The 24,744-nt window shown below is 34.3% G+C and overlaps 1 protein-coding gene across 2 annotated transcripts; it reads right to left on the bottom strand.

Annotated features, from left to right (window-relative positions):
- Positions 1 to 8,912: 8,912 nt before the first annotated feature.
- ELF8 (binding protein) lies at positions 8,913 to 24,354 on the bottom strand. 2 transcript variants are annotated; one of them, XM_078308099.1, is made up of 25 exons: positions 24,069 to 24,354; positions 23,577 to 23,734; positions 22,994 to 23,060; positions 22,689 to 22,880; positions 21,781 to 21,890; positions 21,578 to 21,664; positions 20,922 to 21,038; positions 20,767 to 20,830; positions 20,314 to 20,531; positions 19,736 to 19,820; positions 19,445 to 19,545; positions 19,236 to 19,328; positions 18,574 to 18,642; positions 18,391 to 18,483; positions 17,947 to 18,213; positions 17,625 to 17,705; positions 17,392 to 17,550; positions 17,188 to 17,286; positions 17,022 to 17,123; positions 16,697 to 16,807; positions 16,355 to 16,579; positions 15,545 to 15,811; positions 15,070 to 15,141; positions 10,320 to 10,652; positions 8,913 to 9,292 (listed from the first exon to the last, which is right to left on the bottom strand). In XM_078308099.1, the coding sequence occupies exons 2-25, from the start codon at positions 23,718 to 23,720 to the stop codon at positions 9,116 to 9,118; spliced, it is 3,333 nt and encodes a 1,110-aa protein (XP_078164225.1). In that variant the 5' UTR covers positions 23,721 to 23,734; positions 24,069 to 24,354; the 3' UTR covers positions 8,913 to 9,115. The 2 variants fall into 2 exon arrangements, with proteins under 2 accessions (XP_078164225.1, XP_078164226.1); XM_078308100.1 differs by lacking the exons at positions 22,689 to 22,880; positions 22,994 to 23,060; positions 23,577 to 23,734; positions 24,069 to 24,354 and adding an exon at positions 21,989 to 22,009 and having other exon boundaries at positions 8,923 to 9,292.
- Between the last annotated feature and the right edge of the window lie 390 nt (positions 24,355 to 24,744).

Genomic DNA, 24,744 nt, shown 5'->3' with positions numbered 1-24,744 from the left:
AAGACTATTTACACGTGGCACTCTATGTAGGCCCTCCAATCAGCATCTGTTGGCGGCTTAAGAAAAGAGATTATCTCCACTAAAAGTTTATTATCAGAGAAGAACTTGCAATTGTCGTCTATCACTCTGTCCCTTCCCTTTACTTTAACAAATTTTACAGCTTCCCAAAGCGCTGCAGCTTCAGCTTGAAAAGAGGAACATGCCTTTATGTGCGCAGATTGGTAAGCCAGTAGCTCTTCACTGTTCGAACCCGATTTTTTTATTAATAGAAAAAAATATATATATTGCGAAAGAGAAACGTTATTATGATATCTCGTTTTTATAAGTTCTGACGGGACGGACATTCCCGTCCAGTTAATTAATCATCACCGCTAACCAAATCCTGTTGAAATTAAAAAAAAAAAAAAATTGTTGGGCTGGTAGAAGAAATGGAAAAAAAATAAAATAATAATAACAGTACCGGGACAAGACATAATCAAATAAACAGTTAAAGTTTTTTATTTCAAATTTTAACAATGAAATTATTAGTATGACAAAAAATTTGTCAATACATAATCATAAAACAATTATTACAAGATGACTCCTTAAGCTTGTTTTCATACATAAAAAGTGCAATTTACTGTAATTTCATAATTATACTATGATGCTATATTTGAATGATATAACGGTGGATCACTAGTTTGAAAATAAAAAATAAAATAAAAAAAAACATATTTTTAGTGGCTTAATTTCAGCAGTTACATATTAGAATAACGATGATCACCTTTTATAACAGTTACATTATACCAGTGTTGTAAAAAACGTCTATTTAGGACGATTAATCGGCCAATTAGTCATTGGCGGTAACTAAATCGTTACGGATTTTTTCAATTAATTGACCGATTATTTCCGATTATGGCCGATTATTCCTGATTAGTCTCTTAACAGTACCCTGTCCGTTCGATAACCGTATACTGTTATTTACTACATTTTTAAAACAACAGTGGATCACCGTTATATTGCAGTGTTTTTTCTTATTTCTTTTAGAATAACGGTCGAATTCACCGTTATATCATGCAAAATTGTCTAAAATATAACTTCTAAAAAAACTTATTTTGATTTTGCATAATAACTAGGGGTGAAAAGGGAGCCAAATTATCCGACGAATATCCACTCCAAATCTGTATTAAACCGGAGCGGATACTTCCCGAATGTGATCCAATATAACTTCTAAAAAAACTTATTTTAATTTTACATAATAACTAGGGGTGAGAAAAGGAAGCCGAATTATCCGACGAATATCCACTCCGAATCTGTATTAAACCGGAGCGGATATCCGCTTATATCCGGAAGCAGTATTCTAAGAGCATCTACATCCCTAAAACTCAAAATGATTTCTAAATAACTGTTAACTACTTTTAGAAATTATGATTTTTAAAGTTTCTAACTCTCGCATCCCTGAAACTCATTTTAGAGTTTCTATTAAGCCGCGTCAACAACAAATTAAAAAGGAGAAACAATTTGAGCCAATCATTTAGCCAACATAGAGTTTATAAACAGTTTCTTAATAAGAAAATTAAAATGATTTCTAAATAACTGTTAACTACTTTTAGAAATTATGATTTTTAAAGTTTTTAACTCTCACATCTCTGAAACTCATTTTAGAGTTTCTATTAAGTCACGTCAACAACAAATTAAAAAGGAGAAACAATTTGAGCCAATCATTTGGCCAACATAGAGTTTATAAACAGTTTCTTAATAAGAAAATTAAAAAACTTTCTTACATAGTTTATAAATAAGAAACTCTTCCACATTAAATTAAAAACTCTAATAATTTCAGGAATGTAGATGCTCTAATCTATCTCCTCTCTGAATTTTAGCTCGAGACGGAAGTTCAAGGTGTATGATATATACTCTTTGTTCCGGTTTGTATAACTCTTGTGGGACTAAACGAGATTATATATCCGGAGAGACAAATGCTTACGTGGCCACCCAATTCCACAGACCTTATCACGTGGCCACCTAATTCCACAGCCAATAGAAATTCATAAATGAAGTATCCACGGATCGATTCTGCACTCATATCTATCATTCCTTTGATATCCATCTGACGCTCCAAAACAGTCCCGCTCTTTGTTTGCACCAGCTAGCTTTAAAACCTCCCCTCCCTTCGTCCTTCCCCAATCAGATTTTGACAAGTCAAAACAACCTTCCAAAATTATCAAAAATAAAATCGTTGAAGTATGAAAAATGACATATAACTAAATGGATATTTTTAACAAATTAAATTACTAATTCAAATAATGAACTTAAATTTCATTAATATTTATATTTAATTTTTTAATTAATATTTGTATCTTAGAAATACATATATCTTAATTATTCGACCATTATTCGTTTTATATCCGTATTCAAATCCGTATCCGTAGACTATCCGTTCCGTATCCGTATCCGTTTAAGGCGGATTTGGTTTTGAATTTTGATATCCGTTTACTATCCGTATTCGTATCCGCTCATTATCCGACGGATGCGGATATGGTATCAGCATTATTCGCTCCGTATCCGCTCCGTTTTCACCCCTGATAATAACGGTGGAATTCACCGTTGAATTGCATAATATAATTTCTAAGCATATTTTAAATTTGTATAATAACGGTGGAATCAGTTAAAAAAAAAACAGAACGTCAAAATTTCTGACAATCTAGGTATTTTTAAAAATAAAAAAACCTACACATTTTTGTAATTTTTTATTTGATTGAGGGTATTAATAAAAAATTCGGCTATCATTGCATTTGAAATTTCCCCATCCCATTTATTAGTGATTTATTTTTTTTGTTTAAATATTTATTTATTTGTTGATGTCGGTCAAATTAATTTTTAAGATTGCTTTGATTATAATATTTCTTCATTCTCGGCAACACACGTAAATAAAATAAGTTTACACCACATATTTCGAAAGAACAATTATATTACTCCCCCCCATTCCATCTCCGCACCATCCCCCACTCTCTCTCTCCAAATTAATTTTTATTGCATTTCAATCTTATCCATATTTATAATTATCTATGATGAGTTTTGCGAATTTAAAACCACGAACGTCTTTTATATAATTTTCTCTTTCAAATGAGATCCATGATGACATACTTTCTGGCACGTTGTTACACATGTATTTATCACTCATTGTGCAAGTATTTATCACTATACTTGCAAATATTTTTTATATATGACAGTTACTAACATATGAAAGTATTAATAAAGTATTCTAAGTATTTATATTGACATATAAAAGTATTAATATCATGTATTATAAGTATTTATACTGACATATGAAAGTATTATTATCAAGTATTATAAGTATTTATCCCTCATTGTACAAGTATTTATAACTATACTTGCAAATATTTTTTACATATGACAGTTACTGACATATGAAAGTATTAATATCAAGTATTATAAGTATTTATACTGACATATGAAAATATTAATATCATGTATTATAAGTATTTATACTGACATATGAAAGTATTAATATCAAGTATTATAAGTATTATATGCAAAAAAATACTTTCAAGTATAGGTATAAATACTTGCACGATGAGGGATAAATACTTATGTAACGACTTGTCTGAAAGTATGTTATCATGGATCTCATTTGAAAGAGAAAATTACGTAGAAAACGTTCGTGGTTTTAGATTCGCAAAATTTCTTATAGATCGTGAGAAATGTGGACGAGATTGAAATGAGATAAAAAAAAACCCACCTCTAAAAACGTGCATGGTCTCCCCCCATGTGATTTGAGATTCCCCCCACCCTCCATAAAAAAAACATGCAGTCCCTTAAATACTTTCGTGCTTAGGGATATATACTTTCATTTTTAGAGATAAATACTTCTGTACGTAAGTATTAATACCATATGAAAAAAATGACAGCTGGAGTTTTTTGGCATTTTGTGCGGGGTTAATTGCGGAGTGGGAGGTGCGGGGTTAATTATCAGCTTCCATTTCGAAAAGCGCAATTTTCGTTGGGTTAAATAGAAATGCCGGCCTACCTTTTTTATAAAAAAAAATTTTAGCAGAATTTGTTTAGTTGATGGTTAACTGGACGAACATCTCCGTCCAGTCCGGACGGACATCTCCGTCCAGTCCGGACGGACATCTCCGTCCAGTCCGGACGGACGGGAATATCTATCCCGGTTTTCTTATAAAACGAATACTTTGAAAACATTCTTTTTTGACGATGATTTTTTATTTGTTTTTCTATTAATAAAAAAATCGACTGTTCGAACACGTGTTTAGTTAAGGCTTCTCTCATCTCCAAACCAGCTTATGCAACTTTTTTTCACCCGAAATTTTTAAAAGTATCATTTTTTTTCAAAAATGATAAATTAAAAAGACCATGATTATGTGAAATTTCGAAAATTAGCATGGCCGCATCTAGAAAATGCGGTAACTTTTTTTTTGCCTTCTCGTGTTGCAGTTCAACCTGAAGAAAAAAAAAAAAAGTGGCTGCATCTAGGAGAATGCGGCCATGCTATTTTTTAAAATTTTACAGAATCGTAGTCTTTTGATTTATCATTTTTGAAATAATGGTACTTTTAAAAATTTCGGCTTCTAGGATAGACAAATTAAAAGATCCAAGAATTTCTCATGTTTAACTTTGGGGAAATATCTTGTAGAATTAACCATTAGTTAAACACAAAGCCACATGATGCAAGTATAATTATTGAAAACACAAACCTACCTGTTAGAACGGACTCCTATACGTTGAAATAAGATCCAATGCTTCTAGGGGTGCAAACGGGTCGGATATTACCCGACCGAATCCGGATCCGTATCCGGATTTTTGTGGATTCGGATATTCGGATACGGATAGTTGCGGATTCGGATACGGATACGGATACGGTTTGAGTTTTAAAATCGGATACGGATACGGATAATTATCCGAATCCGTATGCTTTAGTTTTCCGGATATCCGATAAAAATCTTCTCCCTATCCGATATCTGTCTCTCTCCCAATTTCTATGATATCGTGGCAAAAGTGTGGAGAACATTGAGCAACTGTGGGGACCGCCTGCTGTTTAATATCTGACACTTACCTTTCGGATTTGTTGTTGCAATTCCTTTGTGGCCATTAAGCATCTCTCCATTTGATTCCGCCACGTGTGCATATGTGTCCACCTTAACCCCTATCCGGGGCCACTTGTGCACGAATTCAAAATTCACAAAATTTTCAGCCGATTTGTTGAGCACCACTACTAGACAAAAAATATGCTTCTTTTATAAATTTAGTTGGAACTGTGACTTGTTACCCTCTGTTATAAACTGATAGCACAATTATATTAAGACTTAAGAAAATATTTTTTGTGTCTATTTATTTATCTTTTGTGTTAGCATTATATATATTTAAAAAATATATCTTTTGTATATTTTATTTAAAGTTATGGTTATATTGGTGAATTTTAATTAATTAGATTTATATTTTATAATGGTGTAACGCGTTAATTAGATATATATTTTGAATTAAAAATCCGAATTATATCCGTATTCGTATTCGTATCCGAAAATATCCGATCCGTATCCGTATCCGTTTAATATCCGATCCGTATCCGATTAATATCCGATCCGTATCCGATTAATATCCGATCCGTATCCGTATCCGGAAAAAAATACAGATATAGATATGGATTGAGCACTATCCGATCCGTATCCGATCCGTTTGCACCCCTAAATGCTTCCTTTTCCGATCCAGATCATCTAATGCGTTTTGAATTTTGATAAAGAATTTGTTGTCAAGTTATTAATATAACACCGAATACATAATGTATCATTATCATTTATCAAGCATAGCATCAGGTTTTATCCTCAGATAATTCATCCTTTACGAGTATTTCTATCAGTATCAGTACTCAGTACTACTATAATACCATGTTGAAATTTTTAGAATCCAAAGCTCTATTCATCCAGAGAAGATCTGAGCCACTGATCAAAATCATGTCTCAATATCAACCATTAATCATTAATTTCGATTTTATGCATCTGTTTCATGTTGCTAATTGTGTAAAAATCTAAATTTAATTATAAACGTACTCGCCACATGGAAAGACACATGAAAGTTGTTTCATTTAAACAAAAATAAAAATGCGTTTTTTCTGACGCGCATCTCTCTCCCGAGGCTTTTTTTTTTAAATCGATGCCCTTTCTCATTGGGCGAAGAAAACCCCCTTAGGCGATATCTTTAATTTTTTTTTTTTTTTTTTGCGGAGAAATTCCCCTTAGGCGATATATAAAGACACCAACCCCATGTTTGGTTGTGGCCTAAAGCTAAGGAGGTCTAAGTTGGTTATTCCAACTTAGGCCGGTCAAAATTATTCATATTTGGTTGAGGCCTAAAGTTAAACCATTGTTTAAACTATTCCTTGTTTGGTTAGAGTTGATGGAGGACTAAAGTTTTAAAAGCCTAAATTGGTTAATTATTTATAATAAGATACTAATTATATAATATTAATAATAATTGTAATATATTATATATTATTATAAAATTTATTTAATATATTAACAATATAAATATTAATTATATATTAATAATAAAAAATTAATTGTATAATTATAAATTAATAATAATTACTAATTATATAATCTTATTAAAATAATAATTTAATATATTAACAATATAAAATATTAATTATATAAGTATATATATTAGTAATAATTATTAATAATAAGATACTAATTATATAATATTAATATATCAATAACAACTATAATATATTATAATATTATTATAATAATGATTTACTATATTAAGAATATTAATTATTAATAATTATTAATAATAAGATACTAATTATATGATATTAATATATTAATAACAACTATAATATATTGTAATATTATTATATTAATTATTTAATATATTAATAGTATAACATATTAATTATATAATTACATATTAATAATAATTATTAATAAGAAAATATTAATTATATAATATTAATATATTATTATAATAATTATTTAATATATTAATAATATAGGGTATTAATTATATATTAATAATTATTATTAATAATAAGATACTAATTATATAATATTAATATATTATAATATTATTATAATAATTATTTAATATATTAAAAATATAACATATTAATTATATAGTTATATATCGTTAATAAGATACTAATTACACAATATTAATATATTAACAATATAACATAATAATTATATAATTATTTATTAATAATAATTATTAATAAAAGTATATTAATTATATAATATTATTATAATAATTATTTAATATATTAATAATATAAGATATTAATTATATACTAATAATAATTATTAACAATAATATACTAATTATATACAAATAAAATATTATTATAATCATTAAAGTTAGGCCACGAGGTGGAATAAAAATTAAACCACCATGTGAGGTGGCTTAATTTAGGCCGGCCTAAATATCGGCTTATGCCATCTTAGGCCAGCTCATTTAAGGCACGTTTGGTGGAATAACGAGGCCTAAACTCATTATTCCACCATTTAGGCCACAACCAAACATGGTGCAAAAGTTTTACAGAGCCTATTCATATTACATGCTTATACTAGCAAATAGAAATAACAAGAAACCCCCTTCCCACTTTTTAATTCTTACACCAGTCTATAAGGATTGGATATGTGTGGAACCCTAAACCCTAAACCCTGTTCAGCCTGCCTTTGTTTACCAGAAAAATCTGTCAAAACACTTTTGGCTTCTTGACACATAAAAGCAGCTGAAATCTAATTGCAATTTATATGTTTGTAGGTGCCTGAAAGATATACAATGAGACTTAAGGAAGCGTCTGTATATAATTTTAAATTAATTAAATTATTTTGGTCAAGACTTTTTCATACATTTAAGTAATTTGTTAGCAAGATATATATTTCACGAATTTTACATAAAATTTATCCTTAATTACATGATAATTTTTATTCATGCCATTAGTAATTTTGGAGGGGAAGAGATAATTCATACTCTTATTAAAAGTACCATATAATACTTGATCAATGTCATAGTAGGAAATATTTCATATTTTAGTTTAGAGTTATTTACAATTAATTGTCCACTAAAATTAATTACTGACAGTGAAAACAAAATAATATATTATCAAGCTATAAAAAGTTATCGTTTGTTCTTATTGATTAATGATGAATAAATCGCATCTAAAGAAAATGATCAAAACAATATTTTATTTTACAGGTTGTTATATTTTGTGAACAAAGTGTGTATAAAAAAAATTGAGAACCAACAATCAGTTGTGTTTTCTTAAAATATTATTTCATTTTTGACGTTGATTTCGACACCTATGAAATTACCGCTATTCTATTTTTAATCACACTGTTCTATCTTCTACAAGAATGGCAGTATGATATTTTTTATAAATTAAAAATCAATTAAACATTAATCACATCTAAAAGAATAAATATTTAATAACTAAAAAAATTCCTTCTCCGTTGCAAAGCACGGACACTTAACTAATATTAACAAAAGATTGGACCAGCTTTGGTAAACGGGGCATATCTTCCAAAATTGATGAGGTTGCAATTGGTTAATAACAATTTCAAGTACACAAATTTTCTTGATTACTTCTAAATTGAACCCTAAAGACAAGTGTTAGAAATTTAGCTGATCGACAAAATAAAATAAAACATATAATGCCAGTTTTGATCTAACTGGAAGTATTCATAATACACGAATAAATAAGAAGACTGTTAAGTTACATTCACCCCTCATTTGACCGAATTCACATCCTCTCCAATACTGCACAAGGGAATCTTTTACAATTAATTTATCTGGACCGTTCTTTTTAACTTGGCACGAATCTCAAAGCCTAATAATATCGCCCCCCTGTGCCAGCCCAAATCTCAAACTGTAAAGTGAGGCCCATCCTCTACAGTATAATACTGTAGAGGAGTTGAATCCCATTTGACCTACAAGAGTCCACATTTCTTCTAAACAAACCTTGCAAAATCAACAGCTCAGGAACATGAGTGAGTCCCAGTTGATTCAACCTCCTATCTAAGAGTTCAGACAAGTCTATCCTCCACTTGCATTAAAACCTAATGTTCAGCAGTCGGTTATGTTATGTAATGTAACCTTACATGTCATCATCTTCATCATCACGGAGACTGTACCCTTTTGCCTCCCTATTTTCACCATCACTACCAGCTGAGTTGGAAGGGCTTACACGGCGTTTCTTTATCACTGGCTCCTCATCCTCATCAGATTCTGAAAAGGCCCTTCTCTTTTTACCTGCTCGAGACGAGGGGCCACCCTGCAAAAGGTCCCAAAATATTCACTCAGACAAATCATCAACAGAAGCAACAATTTAGTTAAGATAGTCAGTGCATCACCACTCCACATCTCCAACCAATGTTTACAGCATAGAAGGCAAAATCGGAATCGGATGAATCGGTCAAAATAGGCCGAATCGATCGGAAACTCAGATTTTGTTGTCAGAAGCTTGTTTTGTACTAAAAAATAGAAATATAATTGTAAAAAATATAACTAGTCCAAAACTAATATTAAGACCACTTGTTAACCCCTAAAAAAAAGAAAAATAGAAAAATAATAAAGAAATAAAAAGGAAACCAAAAAATATATCAAAAAAAGTTGAAGAAAAAAAAATATATCAAAAAATAAAAAGACCAAAAATGGAGGTGGTGCCCATTAACACACGAAATAGAGAGGAAGAAAGAAGAAAATATAAGTCTGAATTGGAGGCTCTCCTCTATCTCTCATTTAATCAGACAAGTGGAGCCCACGCCAAGCACTCAATCATTTTCAATTAAAGGGTCACATGGTTCAAGAGTGTATGTGCGCCATGTTCATTTCCTATTGAATACTACTTCCTCAGGAAACAACTCAGAAAAGCAGAAAAAAGTTAGAGAATCAAGATCCAATGCAAGAATCGGTCTGGCATCGGTGCAAATTCGGCCGATTTAACACTGTTCAACCTGTTTTTTTTGTCTAAAACTCACACTCCGCGTAAATCGATAAAAAATCGGCTCGATCTGATCCAATTCCAGTCCGACTCAGTCGAGTTTGCCCTCTTTGGTCTACAGTACAGGCTGTACAGCACATTGCCAAGCTACCACACTTGTCAATACCAGATGCACAGCAGTACACCAGCAATCAATATTTGTTTCTACTTTATGATCTCGAGTGCTCGACTGGTCAAGGGCTTAAAGAAAATTTCACAGAAAATAAAAATTGGTGCAAGAAAATTCACTAAACCACAGGTGGACCCTTGTATGCAGAAATTCCACAGCAAAAACCCCTAGTATATTTCTTGAACTTACCATGTCATCAACATCAGAATCATCAAACCCAGCAGCTGCCAGAAAATGATCTGGTGACTTAGGTGCAGGCCCGGCACCATCGTCTGATCCATTTGCTGGATTGTCGGTATACTCTCTCTCCTCACCCTCATCTTGGGACTTGTCGTTGTACTCCATCTCAGCATATCCCTCGTCATCCTCGTATTGTGCCTCTATTCTCTTGTCCTTCTTTCTCCTCCTGCCACCACCACCGGTGTTCCTGCGCCTCTTTCTCTCTCCTCCCTCCTCATCATCATGCCTTGATCTTTCTCTCCTCTTGCCGCCAGACGCATGGGTTGAGCTCTTCCATTGCTCCTGCCAAACAGCAAAAAGCAGAATATATTAGTTCTCGATGTTGCAAAGGGACCATCCTTTTCCAACAATTGCATGCCCTTTCTTTAGTGCAAGTTTCAGCAAAAAAGAAGTCAGTACCAATAAATGGTTTCATCTGTCACAGTAAAAAAAAAGGTTACTTTTGGACTTAAAACTGCACTCATTCATAGTGAACCTATTAAATGTTCTTGCTCTAAATATTATTCTTGAACAAGACCTGTACAAACCAGAGAAACTTGTTTGTGTAATTTCTTTTTTTTTTTGAAATCCTGATAGAAGCTATCAGGTGTTTACATCTGTTCACTTAGCAAAATAAAAATGCAAAGACAACACAACTAACAGCACTAAACTAAACACCACAAACAAGAGCAGTTTCAGAGTTAACAGTGAGTTAGCCATAGCCTTCCTGTACGGCTTTGTCTGCCACCCAGTTCGGGTCCCTGATTTTCCCTTCAAAGAGCTTGGTGTTGTTGTTTGTGTAATTTCACCTAAAATGTATATGTAATAGCTATAATACTTGAACAAGTTTCACTAAGATTCAGAGCAGTTGAAAATTGATTTCTATAGCTTGCCCATCAATTTGTTCAATTCTCTGATCCAATCCGTTAGATCCTATTTTGCTTTCAGAACAATATTTTTTTCAGAGAAATTTCACCCCGCCCCTCTACCCTCCTTTCTCGAACCCCCTATTTGTTTTCCCATGCCTCCCCCTCCCATATCTCTCTAGTTTCTTCCATCCATCCTCAAGGCGAATGCCTGCCCTTGCCCCTTCCTCCCCCTCACTATGGCAACATTTGCCCTATCTCTTGCACCTTTTCAAATGCTTCTTTCAATTTAGACATTTAGAGTTCTAGTTCTAGACAATGCCTTCCTAGCAATAACAAAATTAATTAACTGATTATCCATTTTAATGTTGTTGTACAACCATGCTTGATCTAGAACTTAGTAACTCAATTTGACATTTCCCACCGTGCATTTAATGAAGAAAAAATAAACTCCAAGCTGTATATAAAACCCTCAACTAATCGTCAAGTTTGGACAGTCGAGCCTTGGTTTAGCCTCAATACAGCCATATAAAGCTACTTGCAAAAATAAAAACTAACTGGGTTGTTGCCAGGTTGCATCTGGCTATATTTTAAGTACAGGTAGTGGAAATCCATCTGCTACCGACACTAAATTGTTCTATATACATTAAACCATACAAGTTGGTGTATACGCACATAATGCAGTTAAAACCTTTTACTTTAGATTAGAACTAGAAATATTTATTTTAACAACTTTAGATTCTCAAAGAAAGTATAAAGGAAAATTTTCAACATACTTAAAAAGACTGTACAATTGCAAATGGACCAAAACAAGGGGCATTGCTGATGTGATTGTGACAATTGTAAATTAAATACCCCCTCCTCTTTCTAATGATACATATTTTATTAAACACAGTTTCATGATAACTCCTTTTTCACAATTATACAAAAATGCATAAGGGCAATACTGTAATTAATGCTAATACTTGCAAGTCAAACTTCTTTTTTCTTCTTGATACTCTTTCTTAATGCATGTTTAGTCAAAATTTTGTCTATCTAATAATTCACACAAAATATGGATTACAAAAGGCAAATTTAAAAAGTTTCATAATTATGAAGATCGCATCCTAAGTTGACGATCTTAATTCTATTCTTGGACCCTGTAGCTAGGAAAATACAAAGAGAAGAGTATACTAATTGCATACAACCGAAGCAAAAAAACTTGACTGAGTAAAACAAGCAATGCAAACTGGTGCTAGAAGCACGTGCTGCCTTTTTCGGTAATCGACTGATCTCACACACATATATATATCTGGCTAGAGAGAGGAAAACAGGTGATTTGAAATAAACAAACATATTAAGTTACTGATTCCACTTTTACCCCTTTGATCTGGCCCCACCACTCTGCAAAGGATAGAGAAGTCTGAAAATAAAAAGCTCTAGGGAGAAGAATTGGAAGGAGGAGAAATGATAAAGTGATGCACAGCAAGATTATCTGATCATGTCTCTTCCTCTTTAATTTTTTAAACCAACAGGACATCGGAGAATACATAGAATACAACTCAGGATCGCATACTTTGTTTGCGATATGAGTTGTATTGGTTCCCAATTAAAGCATGCAATCTTCTAGTTTAAAAACTTTCCAATTAATTCTGGAATATATTTCAGAGTTTTGATATTAATGAAATGAAAAGGTGGACTTAAGCAGTTTGTCTTGGGCTTTCTAGCTGACTTTAGTATAGCAAGCTTTGTTTTGTGAAATTCCCACATCTAATAGCATCTTAATTTTGTATGTCTCACTTTTGTTTCCTACTTGGATAAGTCAAGGCATAGTGATAGATTGAACAAATTTTTCAAAACTGTTGCCGCAATGCTAACTTAAATGACCTTGACAATGATGCAAAGCTCTTTTCTTAGATGTGTTTTCCATAGATTCGATAACACCACGCCAAATGCTCAATAGTACTTTACTCTTTCTTCTTATTTTTTTAAGTGCATTTTCAATGCATTTATGTTGCAAAATATAACTCCAATATTAAGAAACAGAAAAATTTTAAATTGTCATCCTTGTGTTTGTCATTTCTTCTTTTTCATTTAGTTTAGAAAAACAAAACTGATCCCTTCCACGGGAAGTTCAGGAGTGATATAGAAACTAGCTTGATAAATAGGATAAATAGGTGCACGACTTTCTGTACCAAATCAAGCAAGAGAAGAAAATCTACAGGACAGACAATGTCCTGTAGATGAAAGTAGGTATCATTTGTTACAATCTTTTCTTCCATCAGATCTCATACTATTATCATAATCAAGTTAGTTGTTCTTCTAGTTAGCTTTTGTTAACTAGTATATTATATTTACTACTACTTTCTTGCCTGCCAACAAGACCTAAAGGTGACGATCTATAAACAAATGATAAAATGTCCCACCAACCCTTTCTCTTCCAATTGCTCAAAAAAGCTGATGTTACCTCTATATTTTGCTCGGACACCGTATATAGACACAAAACTCAAGTATAGAACATGTTGACAGAAGGACTCCCATTGGTAAAGATTAGGTATATTTGAAGGTTTCTCTTCAAAAGAGATATTTATATAGTGCTATGCAAGATACTTTGAATTGGATAGAAACTACAACCAAAATATGAAAATTGATATATCCATTTAAAAAACAGTTTTTTTTTTCTCTCCCCTTCTCTCCAAATATCAAAATTTAATATTCATCTATCCGTACTCTTATTGTTTCAAAGCGAAGTATATGATGAGAAAGGTTAAGGTACACATTCATAAGAATGACAGTCAACTCGCCCTAATCTTGTTACTTAATCTCAATCCAGAAAGTGGTTATTCTGAACATAAGTGATCGAACTACACAAGGAAAGTGGTTATTTCAGATATAGAGAGTGATTATTCTAGAACTTCGTGCTGAAACAAGGAAATTGTGGACTGTGCGAACCAAAAAAGGATGATTGATGAGCTGAGTAAAACATTCTGTGAGTGTGGGCACAAAAATAAAGGAGGATTTTTTGCGAAGAAGGGATTGTCAAAGTCCTGATATAGGGATTGCCATGTAATTATGCATGTAGAAAAGACAAATTGTCATTAAGTATCATGAAAGTTGTTAGCGTGTAAATCTTTCTTTTGTTATTACTACACAGTAAACATATTCTTTTGGAGCTGGCTGTCTACATGTATTTAGTGAATAACTGCTACATAATCTGCAACCTGACAATCCTCCTAAATTGTGTCAACTAGTTGGCTCAAAATTTACATAAATAGCACCTCTTCTTTTCGAAAATAAATCTGCTGTAATTCTTGGGGAATTACAGGACCCTGTAATCCAAATCCGAACCGTTGGTCTTTCTTGAGATTTGTGCATGAAAACTTACTTTTTTCGAGATCTGTGCAGAAAAAATTTGAACGGTTGATATTGGAATTTCAGGGCCCTGTAATTCCTCCCGGAATTACAGCAGATTCGGACTCATTCTTTTCATTTATCTTAATCTGGATAATATTCATAGCATAGTTGATTTTGTTTCATATTAACTTACTCCATCTCACATTTAATCCTTATAAATACTTGTTGGTTCATTGATTGCTACAAGTAGTCCTCCTAAGGCACTGTATACTGGCAATACTATTTTTGTGTGTTCTCATCACCAACATTAATCTGTATGGCATTAAAAATTTCATCTACTACTATGTTGTCATCCTTATTAGCAGTTTGGAGAAAAAAGAAAGTATTACGCAACCATTCTGCTTTGAGCGGAGTCCCAACCATCAGCTAGATTGATTTTATGGCTGAATTGGGTTTTTTATCAAACCAAACATTAAATCTCAATACAGAAAGGAAATAAGAAATCCAGTTCAGAAATCAACCTTTACTCGCTCAAAATTCTCTTCCAGTTGCTTAATTTGTTTGAGCTCATCCTCCTGTTTCCGCTTTTCAGCCTGTTCAGAGAAAAAAAAGTAATAATTCTTTAGCAATCAAAACAGTTCCCAAATAAACATATAATTATCTATCTGCCACATGGCAAACAAACTGAGAATGTCTAATGCTGCTACCTTTCCACAGGCAAAAAAATCATACAAAAAGTTGGAATCATGATTGCAGAACATCAGCCAGCAAAGAAATGTTAAATTAAATCTGATCAAGTGATCATTAATTTTTTTTTTCTTTCTAAAAATAAATATCCAACAATCTTTTCATTTTTTTCAAAAAATGATTTGAATAATTGGGCATATTTCAGGGGAGTAGGTAGAAATGATCTGCTGTTAGAATTTCTAAAAAAGAAAGATAACAGGAAAAAAAAACAGCAAAATAATGTACAATACAAAGGCACAAGTTAAAAACCTGCAATTTCCGCTGCTCCTCTGCCTTGCGGCGGGCCTCCTCGGCAAGGGAGACTTGGCGGGCAACCTCAAGTCGTTGGCGAGTTTGCTGCTCTTCACGCTCAGCAGCCTCACAGTGCACCTTGGCAGCCTCTAGCAGGTGTTGGCAGTACTCAACGTGCGTCCCGAACTTCTTGTCATCGAACCCATGCGAGTGATAGTATGTACAGCCACACAGCTGCCTAAACATCCTAACTGCATTCTCCAGCTCAGACAATGTAAACCGAATCTACAGTTTGGTTTCATAAAAAAAAAAAATCAGATAGTACTAAAATAAGACTGCATCGGCACAACATAAATCAGATGCCATTTTGGAATTGCTACTGTCTCTATTTTTTATATTATTTGTTCACGTCTTGATCTTTTTTCTGAAAGAAGCTTTAACAATCTATTAAAAACCAAAAGTGTGGATATTAAAAAAACAGTAAGGAATTGGTGTGCAATTTTGCACTGCTGGCATCATATCACCCAAGTCAGGTCTAGTACTGTCCAAATCAGTTCCAAGTTCCAACTTCCATGTAGTTCCAAATGTGTTTTGAAATGGCACAAATCATTTTGTAATTGCTAGTACTGTGACTACTATACTGGATCAGGAAGCATTTACACAATTGTACTGATCCTCGTTATACCAGTATCAGGTTAACATCTCAAACCCGGTGTCTAAAAAAAACCAGTACTAATGCCAATAAATTATTTTCAAAGTATCTAAAATATTTAAGTTTCAGGGGAGAACCTACATAGAAAAGGATGACACTGGTAAGGTTTTGATTACCTCGTCAGCAGTTCGCTTGGTCTTCTGCAGAGTGGAGGCAGAGTACTTCTGCATGGCGACACCTATATTGAATCTTAAGGTGGGGTTGGAAGGGGCAAGGTGGAGAGCCCGCAATAGGGTCTTTTTGCAATCCTGCCACTGCTCTGCGTCATACTGTGCGCGTGCAAGGTAAAGAAGTATAGTGCTGTCCATCCCATAGTAGAACTTGCGTGAGCAGTTTTGATACTGTAAAACGAGATTTCCCTTACTTCCTTGGGTATTGAGAGTTTCATAACCATTTGATGATGTAAGTGGAAAACTCATGTATAAAGCAGCAGAAAAATGATAAGCAAGCTAACGTACCATCTTTGTTGCCAGAGAAAATTGGCCTTGGGCTAAGTAGATATGAGCCAGATTGACCCATACATCTGGCATCTGAACAAGTGCACTTCCTGATGCAGCAGCTTCTTGTACCTGAGTATCAACAAAGAAACTTAGTTACACCAGAAAAATATAACAGTTCTCAACTAAAATGTGCAATATCAGTCTATTTATATATCCATAATAATACAAACATGTATTATAGAACAGTCAGAAAAATATTGCCTGAAACATATTATATACTTGCCAAAACTTTGGTCATCCCTAAATACTAAAGCAGGCAAAAAATTAATAAAAATGTACTTACCTGAGTAAAGAGGTCTTTTGACACATCAAAATGGCCTTTCTCGGCAAGCACAATTCCTGTCCCATTAGCAGCATACATGTTTCCTTTATGCTCCTTCAAAACCTGCAAATAAAAAAAAAATTAACAAGAGAACTTGATAAAACAGAAACCTAACAACAGAACTTACCTTAGTATAGAGTTCTTTTGCTTTCTCAAGGTGAGTAGCCTCCAATTTTGGGCCCTTCTTTTCGGAGGACCTCAATGCTGCAAAGTAGTTCCAGTTTCCCTGCCAATTGTATATCATAACAATTAACAATATTCATTTCTCAGATACAATTAACAATATTGACTACAGAGAAAGATTTGAATCCTCAAGGATATAGAAAATTACAAGGGCAAGATTGGAATATGAATCTTTGCCACCAGTTGCATCTTTGGCCGCACGGATGGTGTCCTTAGCCTTGACCCAGCCATCACTCTTCAACTCAAGGTCAGCCAACATGCACAGTGCATGGGGGTTTTTCTCATCAACTTTAAGGGCGTCTCCCACCTAGAAACAGAGCATAGCTTGTCAATCCTTCAAACATTACTTCTAAGAGAATAAGAGATGTGCTTCAATCATACCAGCTCAATGCTTAGTTGGAAATCATGCCGTGCTTTTGCTATGGCTGCAAGCCTCAGGTAAGCATCCACATAACCAGAATACTGTGAGGGAGCAAAAATAAACTTATGAGGTATATGGATAGCACACCTAACAAGCTAAAATTGAACTTAAACACTCTCCTAACAGCTGAGAAAATAGGGAAGTAAAATAGTTGCTTTCTTAAAACATACTCGCACTAGGTATATGTAAAACTGGTCTACCTGACAGCTGAGAAAATAGGGAAGTAAAATAGGTAAGTACATGGACATAGGAGAGAGGGAGAGAAGGTGAGAAGAGAGAGACCTTGAAAATGATAAAACGGTAGAAGATGCTGGCCATTCCAGTATCGTGACGTTGCTCCAGTAGCCTTCCATAGTTAAAGAGTGTGGTTACCTTGTCCCATGGCAGATCAAGGGGCTCACCGTCTTCTTCCAGCTGGTGAAACAGTCCCAACTCCCTTAAATTAAGGGCATTGGCATTGATGTTGACCTTAGAATGGTCCGACTTCTCATCCAAAAAGGACACCCAAATCCCATCTCCTAGTGCCTCCTTGAAGGTTTGTTCTGCCAACTGGAAGAAGCAATAAAACTATTACCAAACAAACCCGATACACATAGCATTGCATTTATTCATGGAACTATTCGGTTAATCAATATCAAACAAACAATATGCATTATACTATTGCTAAAATTGCGAATTCATCTCTATTGAAGTAGTGACATAGTGCGTCAAAATATCTAAACAAACCTCAAAGTCCTCCTTTTCAAAGTGCAGGACACCAATCGTGTTGAGTAATTCTATTGGTACGTCTTCACCACTCTTCTTTAATAGATTCCGAGCCTGCCAATAATTACAGAGATACTAAGACTTTATGACATTTATAGCTTAACTAAACAAGTAACTAAAAAATAATCAAAGAAAAAAATGTACTGTTTTCAAAGCTTCCAGAGCAGCATTAGAATCTGTAGGTAGCAACAATTCACCGAGCTCTAAAAATGCCTGCATCAAAATTCAAATCAAATAAATAAATTTAGGAAATTTTCATTAAGTCATATAAACCATGAGAAATAACTGTCTATTAATGATACAGCACAACTCTGCCTGTGTAGTTTCTACACAGCCTGTCCCAAGCCAGTTAAATGGAGGGTTCGTGATAGGCTTGGAGAGCCAGCGGTAAAAAAACAGCCTCTGTATGGAAATGAAACCCTCACGCATTGGGCAGGTGTAGTACTAGGACGGGTGACCTCCAGGGAAGTCCCTGTGTTGCTGATTCTGGTTGGGTTTCATTTCTAGCCTACCCCAAATTGTTTGGGAATAAAGGCTTTGAAGAAGAAGAAGAAGATTAATGATACAGCACAAAAATCCCTTGATAATATCTTTTGTTTTATACAATGCTACAAGGGACATCCAACTTTTGCAATGCTATATCTGGATGTTGAAATACGAGACTTGAATTCACGTACTCCCAGCCAAGAGATTATGAGCAATAGAAGAAAGGGAAAAAAAAACGTAATCCTAACCTGTAAATCCCACACATTTAAAACTTAGGAGTAAATGAAGCATGAAAGGGTGTAAAATGAACAATTATTTACCTGAGAATCTTTTGGGTCAATACGAGTGACCTTTTTGAATATTTCTATGGCCTTCTCAGTCTGTCGTTGCTGTGCATAAATGTGCCCTATGGCCTTGGGAATGAAAAGGAAATTCCATTTACTATTGTCACAAACCTCCAATTTATAAAATAGTACAACAGATCTTTTTGAAGCAAAGTAACAGAATTGAGGTACTTTTCCAAACTGACCTTCAAGCTCTCAACATTTTCAGGGTACACCTCCAATACTTTTTCAAAGCTGGAAAGTGAACTCTTCAAATCTTTCAACTTCAACTGAATCTGGCCCAAACCTGTGTAAGGTTCAGTAGAAGAAGTACATAAAAAAATTCAGAGCTTCTGGTGCATTTCGTACTGATGTTTAACCCAGGGAATTACAGTAGTCACAATTCATTGGCCTTAGCTAAAAGTAAATAAAATGGAAACCATTAGCTCAACATTTATACTAGGAACAAAAAAATAGAAAAGCATAAGGCGTCATACCGTAGAAAGGCAGTACAAAATCCTTCGGTCTTTTTATTTCTTTGGCTGCAGCTATGTAGTACCTACCAGCCTTATCATAATCTCCCTATTGCACCAAAATCCCAAAAAATGAACAAAAGAAATTTGCAAAAAAAAGTACTATTCATCAAATTACAGAATAGGCAGCATTTGCCAAAATATCCATATAACCAACAGAAGCCATAACTTAAATACTTCAAATAAAAGAATAAAGATGCCCACTTTGCCCTTAATTTAATCACCCCGACATTCTCTCCAACATTTTAAGAACCTAAGCAGTTGAGAAATTCAAGCAAGCAGTGGCTTCATCTGAGGATATTCAACAGGAAACATTTGTTGAAAATATGGTTCCAAAACAAGTACAATATTCAGCAAGTTATTCATTGTTCAATTAAAATGGTATTTCTGCAAATACCAAAAAGATGTGCTTTCTGCAAGTAAGCACACTCATGTTGTCTGAAAAAATTCTTGAAATGGCATAAGCTAGGTAAAAGATATTTATGCAAATGCACAAGCATGTGCATTTACATTATCAAAGGTAATTCATGAAGAGAATCAACCTTAGAGTGGTAAGATCGGGCAAGGTTGTAGTATGCTTGAGATTTGAGGAGAGGATGGTCCCTGCCGTTCTCTAGGGCAGTCTCTGTCAACTGCTCAACCAGAAAATGCTGTCCAGTGAAGAAGAAATGGTTGCCCAGGTGGTTCAACACCATAGGATCCACCGGATCCTTGTCATGTGCCAGTTCCATCCTCTCAACTCCCCTCCTTATGTTTCCAGCTAACAAATTCATGACAATAGTTATAATTGTAAGGCCATGAATGTTTAAAAGTAAGCCCGCCTTAATCCAACTTTGTTTAGAAAATCTAAATGATGACTCAGTTAAGCTCAACTTTACTCAAACTTTAGTCAATTAAATCCGAATTGCACATTTTGCTACAACGAATATGATCGTGCAGTATACAATATATAGAACTTAAAGACTTTAGATAAAAGTATTGTTCAATTGGTTTACCTTCATTTGTTTGTATATCCATGACTCCAAGAGCCACATTAGCCTCCACATTGTCTGGGTCTAGCTGTGTCATTAATGAGAGAGTATCAGATAAATTATTTTAAGCCTACATGCAAATTATAAACCCAAAAGAGAAGTGCAGGAAGTCAGCTTACCTGCAAAACCCTGTCAAAAGCCTTGCGCGCCTTCCCAAGCTGGCCGAGTCGGTATTGGCAGTACCCAATTCCAAGCCTCACAACTGCAGGGCAGCCCGGGTATAGACGCAATGATCTCTGACATGAATACAAGCAACTTGTTTGTTTATTTACATTATCTTTTAAAGTGAATATTACTTTAGATTTTACATTAAGTTGATCACTCAATTTGTCTTAGAAAGGTCTCGCCATATAACATGAAGCTCCTTTTAGGGCCCATTTCAAATGGACCAAGTATTGGCTCTGTTCAAGCCTTCCAATGGTATCAACGGGTCTTATGGTAATACACACCAATTACAAACAATATTCGTTATTAAAATAGAATACCTAGTAGAAAAAGAAACAATTCTCTGCGTACGTACCCTGAACTAGCCATATAAGAAATAGCCTTCAAACTTAGACAGAGGGCTAACAACTAGTCCAAAACCTAGGTGCTTATACTAGACCCTTGGAATGAAACTACTCTTGCTATGGGGAAGCTACCTCAGGACTTGCCTTACTGACTGAACCAAACAAGACTTCTTCTTTAAGTATGCGTTTCATACTCTGGTTTTGGGCTTTCAAAGAGGATGGGCTTGGTCTGAAGTCAATTCTTTATTTTTAAAAGATCATTATACCTTATAGTTCTCCAAAGCATTCTTATAGAACTCCTGAGCTTTCCTGATATTCTCTTCTTTCTCGCCCATCATGAAAAACACACAAGCCTTCAAAGATACAAATACTAGTCAGAGTACAGAAAAGAAAATCAACACCATAGAATTACTAAACACACAAGGGCAACAGGAAAATATATATTACAAGCAACCACAAGGTTAAGTACCTGACCAAGAAGACCAGGGACGTGACTAGGATTATAGTCCAACACTATTTTGAAATTTTCCTTTGCTTTCTCAAGTTTGTCAAGTTCATCTCTAGCAATGCAGAGCAGAGCTGCATGATTAAGTATCATCAAGGAAACAACAATGAGACAACCTTTTAATTAGATCATTCCAAAATATTTAATTATTTATTTGTCTTTAGGTACTGACTACAGGGTTCTTATTTTGTTCACCAGTTGGAGACTATCCATGTGTACCAGCAATCCCATGTGTTCATTCTTAGGTCACAGCACTGATGGGACAGAGAGCATTTAGACATAAAAAAAAAATACCTTTATAGACATATTCAATAAAATTTTAAAAATTAATACAGAAAATTAAGCAAGTTTTATAATTAGGTAATCGAAAAATAAAGAAATAACCATAATAAACCAACAAATGTATGAAAACTATAGTAAGGTATCCAAAAGAAACTTCATTAAGCTAATTAATTAACATTTTTATTGTTTAAGCACATTTTTTTATAAAAAAAAAAATTGGCAAACACAACCAACAGTTCGCAATATTCACTGATGAAACCCAATATTGGTTGCTACGAGCCAACTTTTCGATATAATTGCAACACAGTACACTATTGATTGGTGAAATAAAAAATGTATGTTCCATTACAATCATTTCTAAAATTCATGATGATACCAAATTTAAAGAAAAGTCAGGAACAATACAGTCATTGATACATTGACTTCAACATTTTAGCACTTTGAAGTTATTTGCCAACAACACAAAATGCATGTTTGTTATTTGCACATGTAAGAAATGTTGGGTGTGTTTTAGCACAGCGTTTGGAACCAGTTGCAACCGACGAACTAAAATTCAGGAAATGAGAAGCAAATAGGCAACATCCTTTTACCTTTTCCAATCCAGGTAGATGGTTCAATTGCATCAATTCTAGAAGCCCTATTATAGGAACTGGTAGCCAGGACAAAATTTTTCTCCTTCGCCTCTGCAGGACCTGTTGTTGCCAAAAAGGTGTGATACGCCCCCAAGGCATTTAATATGGCAATCCTCTCGTACTTCACGTCAGCATAGTATTCGTCAATTTCTGCATATTATAAGAAAAATTAGCACAAAGTATTAGGTAAGATAAGAAGGCTTAAGTATCTAATAGAAAAGGATTACTTCAAAAAGTAAGAAAGGAAACAAGAAGCAAAGGACCTGGGCCTGATCCTTCCTCCAAAATTTGGAGAAATTGTAGTGTTTTTCCTTGATTATAGTATTCTCTCTGCAATAAAACAAACTTTACTCAGGACAATCCACCGATTCCAAATTAAAGACTTTACAACGACACTTAGTCATATGATAATTACAAAGTTACTGTATGACTAATACCTTCATTCTAATTAAGCCATGCTTTTACAACACATTACAATGCATTCATGCAAAGTATAAGGGGCAATAAATATTCTTCTAGGGTGCATTTGTCAGCAACTGAGATCAAAGAAAAAACCCAAAATTGACAAATATAACAGCAAAACAAGAGAATATATTTGATTTTGTAACAATATGCACCAAAGCAAACCTAACAAAATCCAAGCATTAATACCAAAAAATCAGTAAAGCCTAGGAGAAAAGAACAAAAGAAGAAGAAGAAAAAAAGCAAAGAGCTTTTCCAAAGGACCTAAAATCAACAAATCTTAACAACACAACAAAATTTGAATCTCAAATTAAATTAGTCAGCAATTTAAGAAAAAAATAAATGCCTAACAAATGAGAGAAAGTGTGAGATATTGATTCATACAGCAATAATTAGCCAGAGATAGAGTGGTGCTTGCTCGGCCTTGAGTATATCTAGTATATCAGCTGCATCTCGAGGTAACTGATCCAAGGCCACGCATACCTCTTCCTCTGAATTTTGAACAGGAATGTAAACACTGCCTGCCATACCCCAATCAGACACTGTAGAAACAAAATTACATGCACAGTTGATGAGATTACAACTTCTCTCCTCCTAATAAGGACCCCGAAGGAGAGCGGACCTATTGTTTGCGAAGTACCATACTTGTAGTACCTTTTATCAGGGCGGACGCAGGATTTCTGCTAGAGGGGGGCAAGAATCGAGTTCAAATAGCTTATCGGGTACAAATTTAACCATATATTTAACCCTAATTGATTCAAAAAATTTACAAATTACAATGCTCTAACTTCTAATTTAAACCTAATTTGAACTTTCAAACTTTCATCCAACCACAAAACTAGAAAAATAGAATTACTAAATAAATTGATTTCTAACCGTTATTGCTTCAGCGGAGAGAGAGAGAGAGAGAGAGAGAGAGAGAGAGTCGGAGTTGCTTCAGAGACTTGAGAGAGAGATGAGAGCGACTTCAGTCAGCGCCTTAGCGAACTTGATAATGGTAATTTAGGAAATTCGAGCGAGAGCTGCGCGCAGGGGAGATTAGAGAAGCTAAGCGGACTTGACAGCTTGGGGGGAGAGAGATCAAAGAGGAGCTCTCTGCGCGCAGGGGAGGAGAATAGGAGCGACAAATTAACAGAGAGAGAGAGAGAGCGAAAGCCTTCTCAAGTTAACTGGGCTTCTAAATTCTTTTCCTTAAAGCCTGTTCTTCACCTGACGGGGCAGAGGGGTAAATAAGAACCGGCCCGTAATTTCTACTGAAGTTTAAAATCCAGGACCCCGGACCTTATTGGGTCCACCCATGTCTTTCACTCCATTTGCGTTGTTGTCATGATCGGGAAAAAAACGTTTGGGGCGAAAGAAGGCTTGAATCGGAAGAGACGCATCTTACGTCCGTCGGAGTTGCCGATTCTTCTTTCGAGTTTTCTGTGGCTGATTTGATTCTCTGGATTTTATTTCTTTACCGATTTTTTTAACGGTGGATCTGATTGATGATCGAAAGAGAGATTTGGGCAGTAGCAGTCGTGTAATATAATGCGGTCTATGCAGCTGCATA

Source organism: Carex rostrata, chromosome 9 (assembly GCF_964058835.1).
Source record: "Carex rostrata chromosome 9, lpCarRost1.2, whole genome shotgun sequence".
NCBI classification, from domain to species: Eukaryota; Viridiplantae; Streptophyta; class Magnoliopsida; order Poales; family Cyperaceae; genus Carex; species Carex rostrata.
The sequence above is the reverse complement of the archived record's forward strand: the minus strand, read 5'-3'. Positions and strand labels throughout refer to the sequence as shown.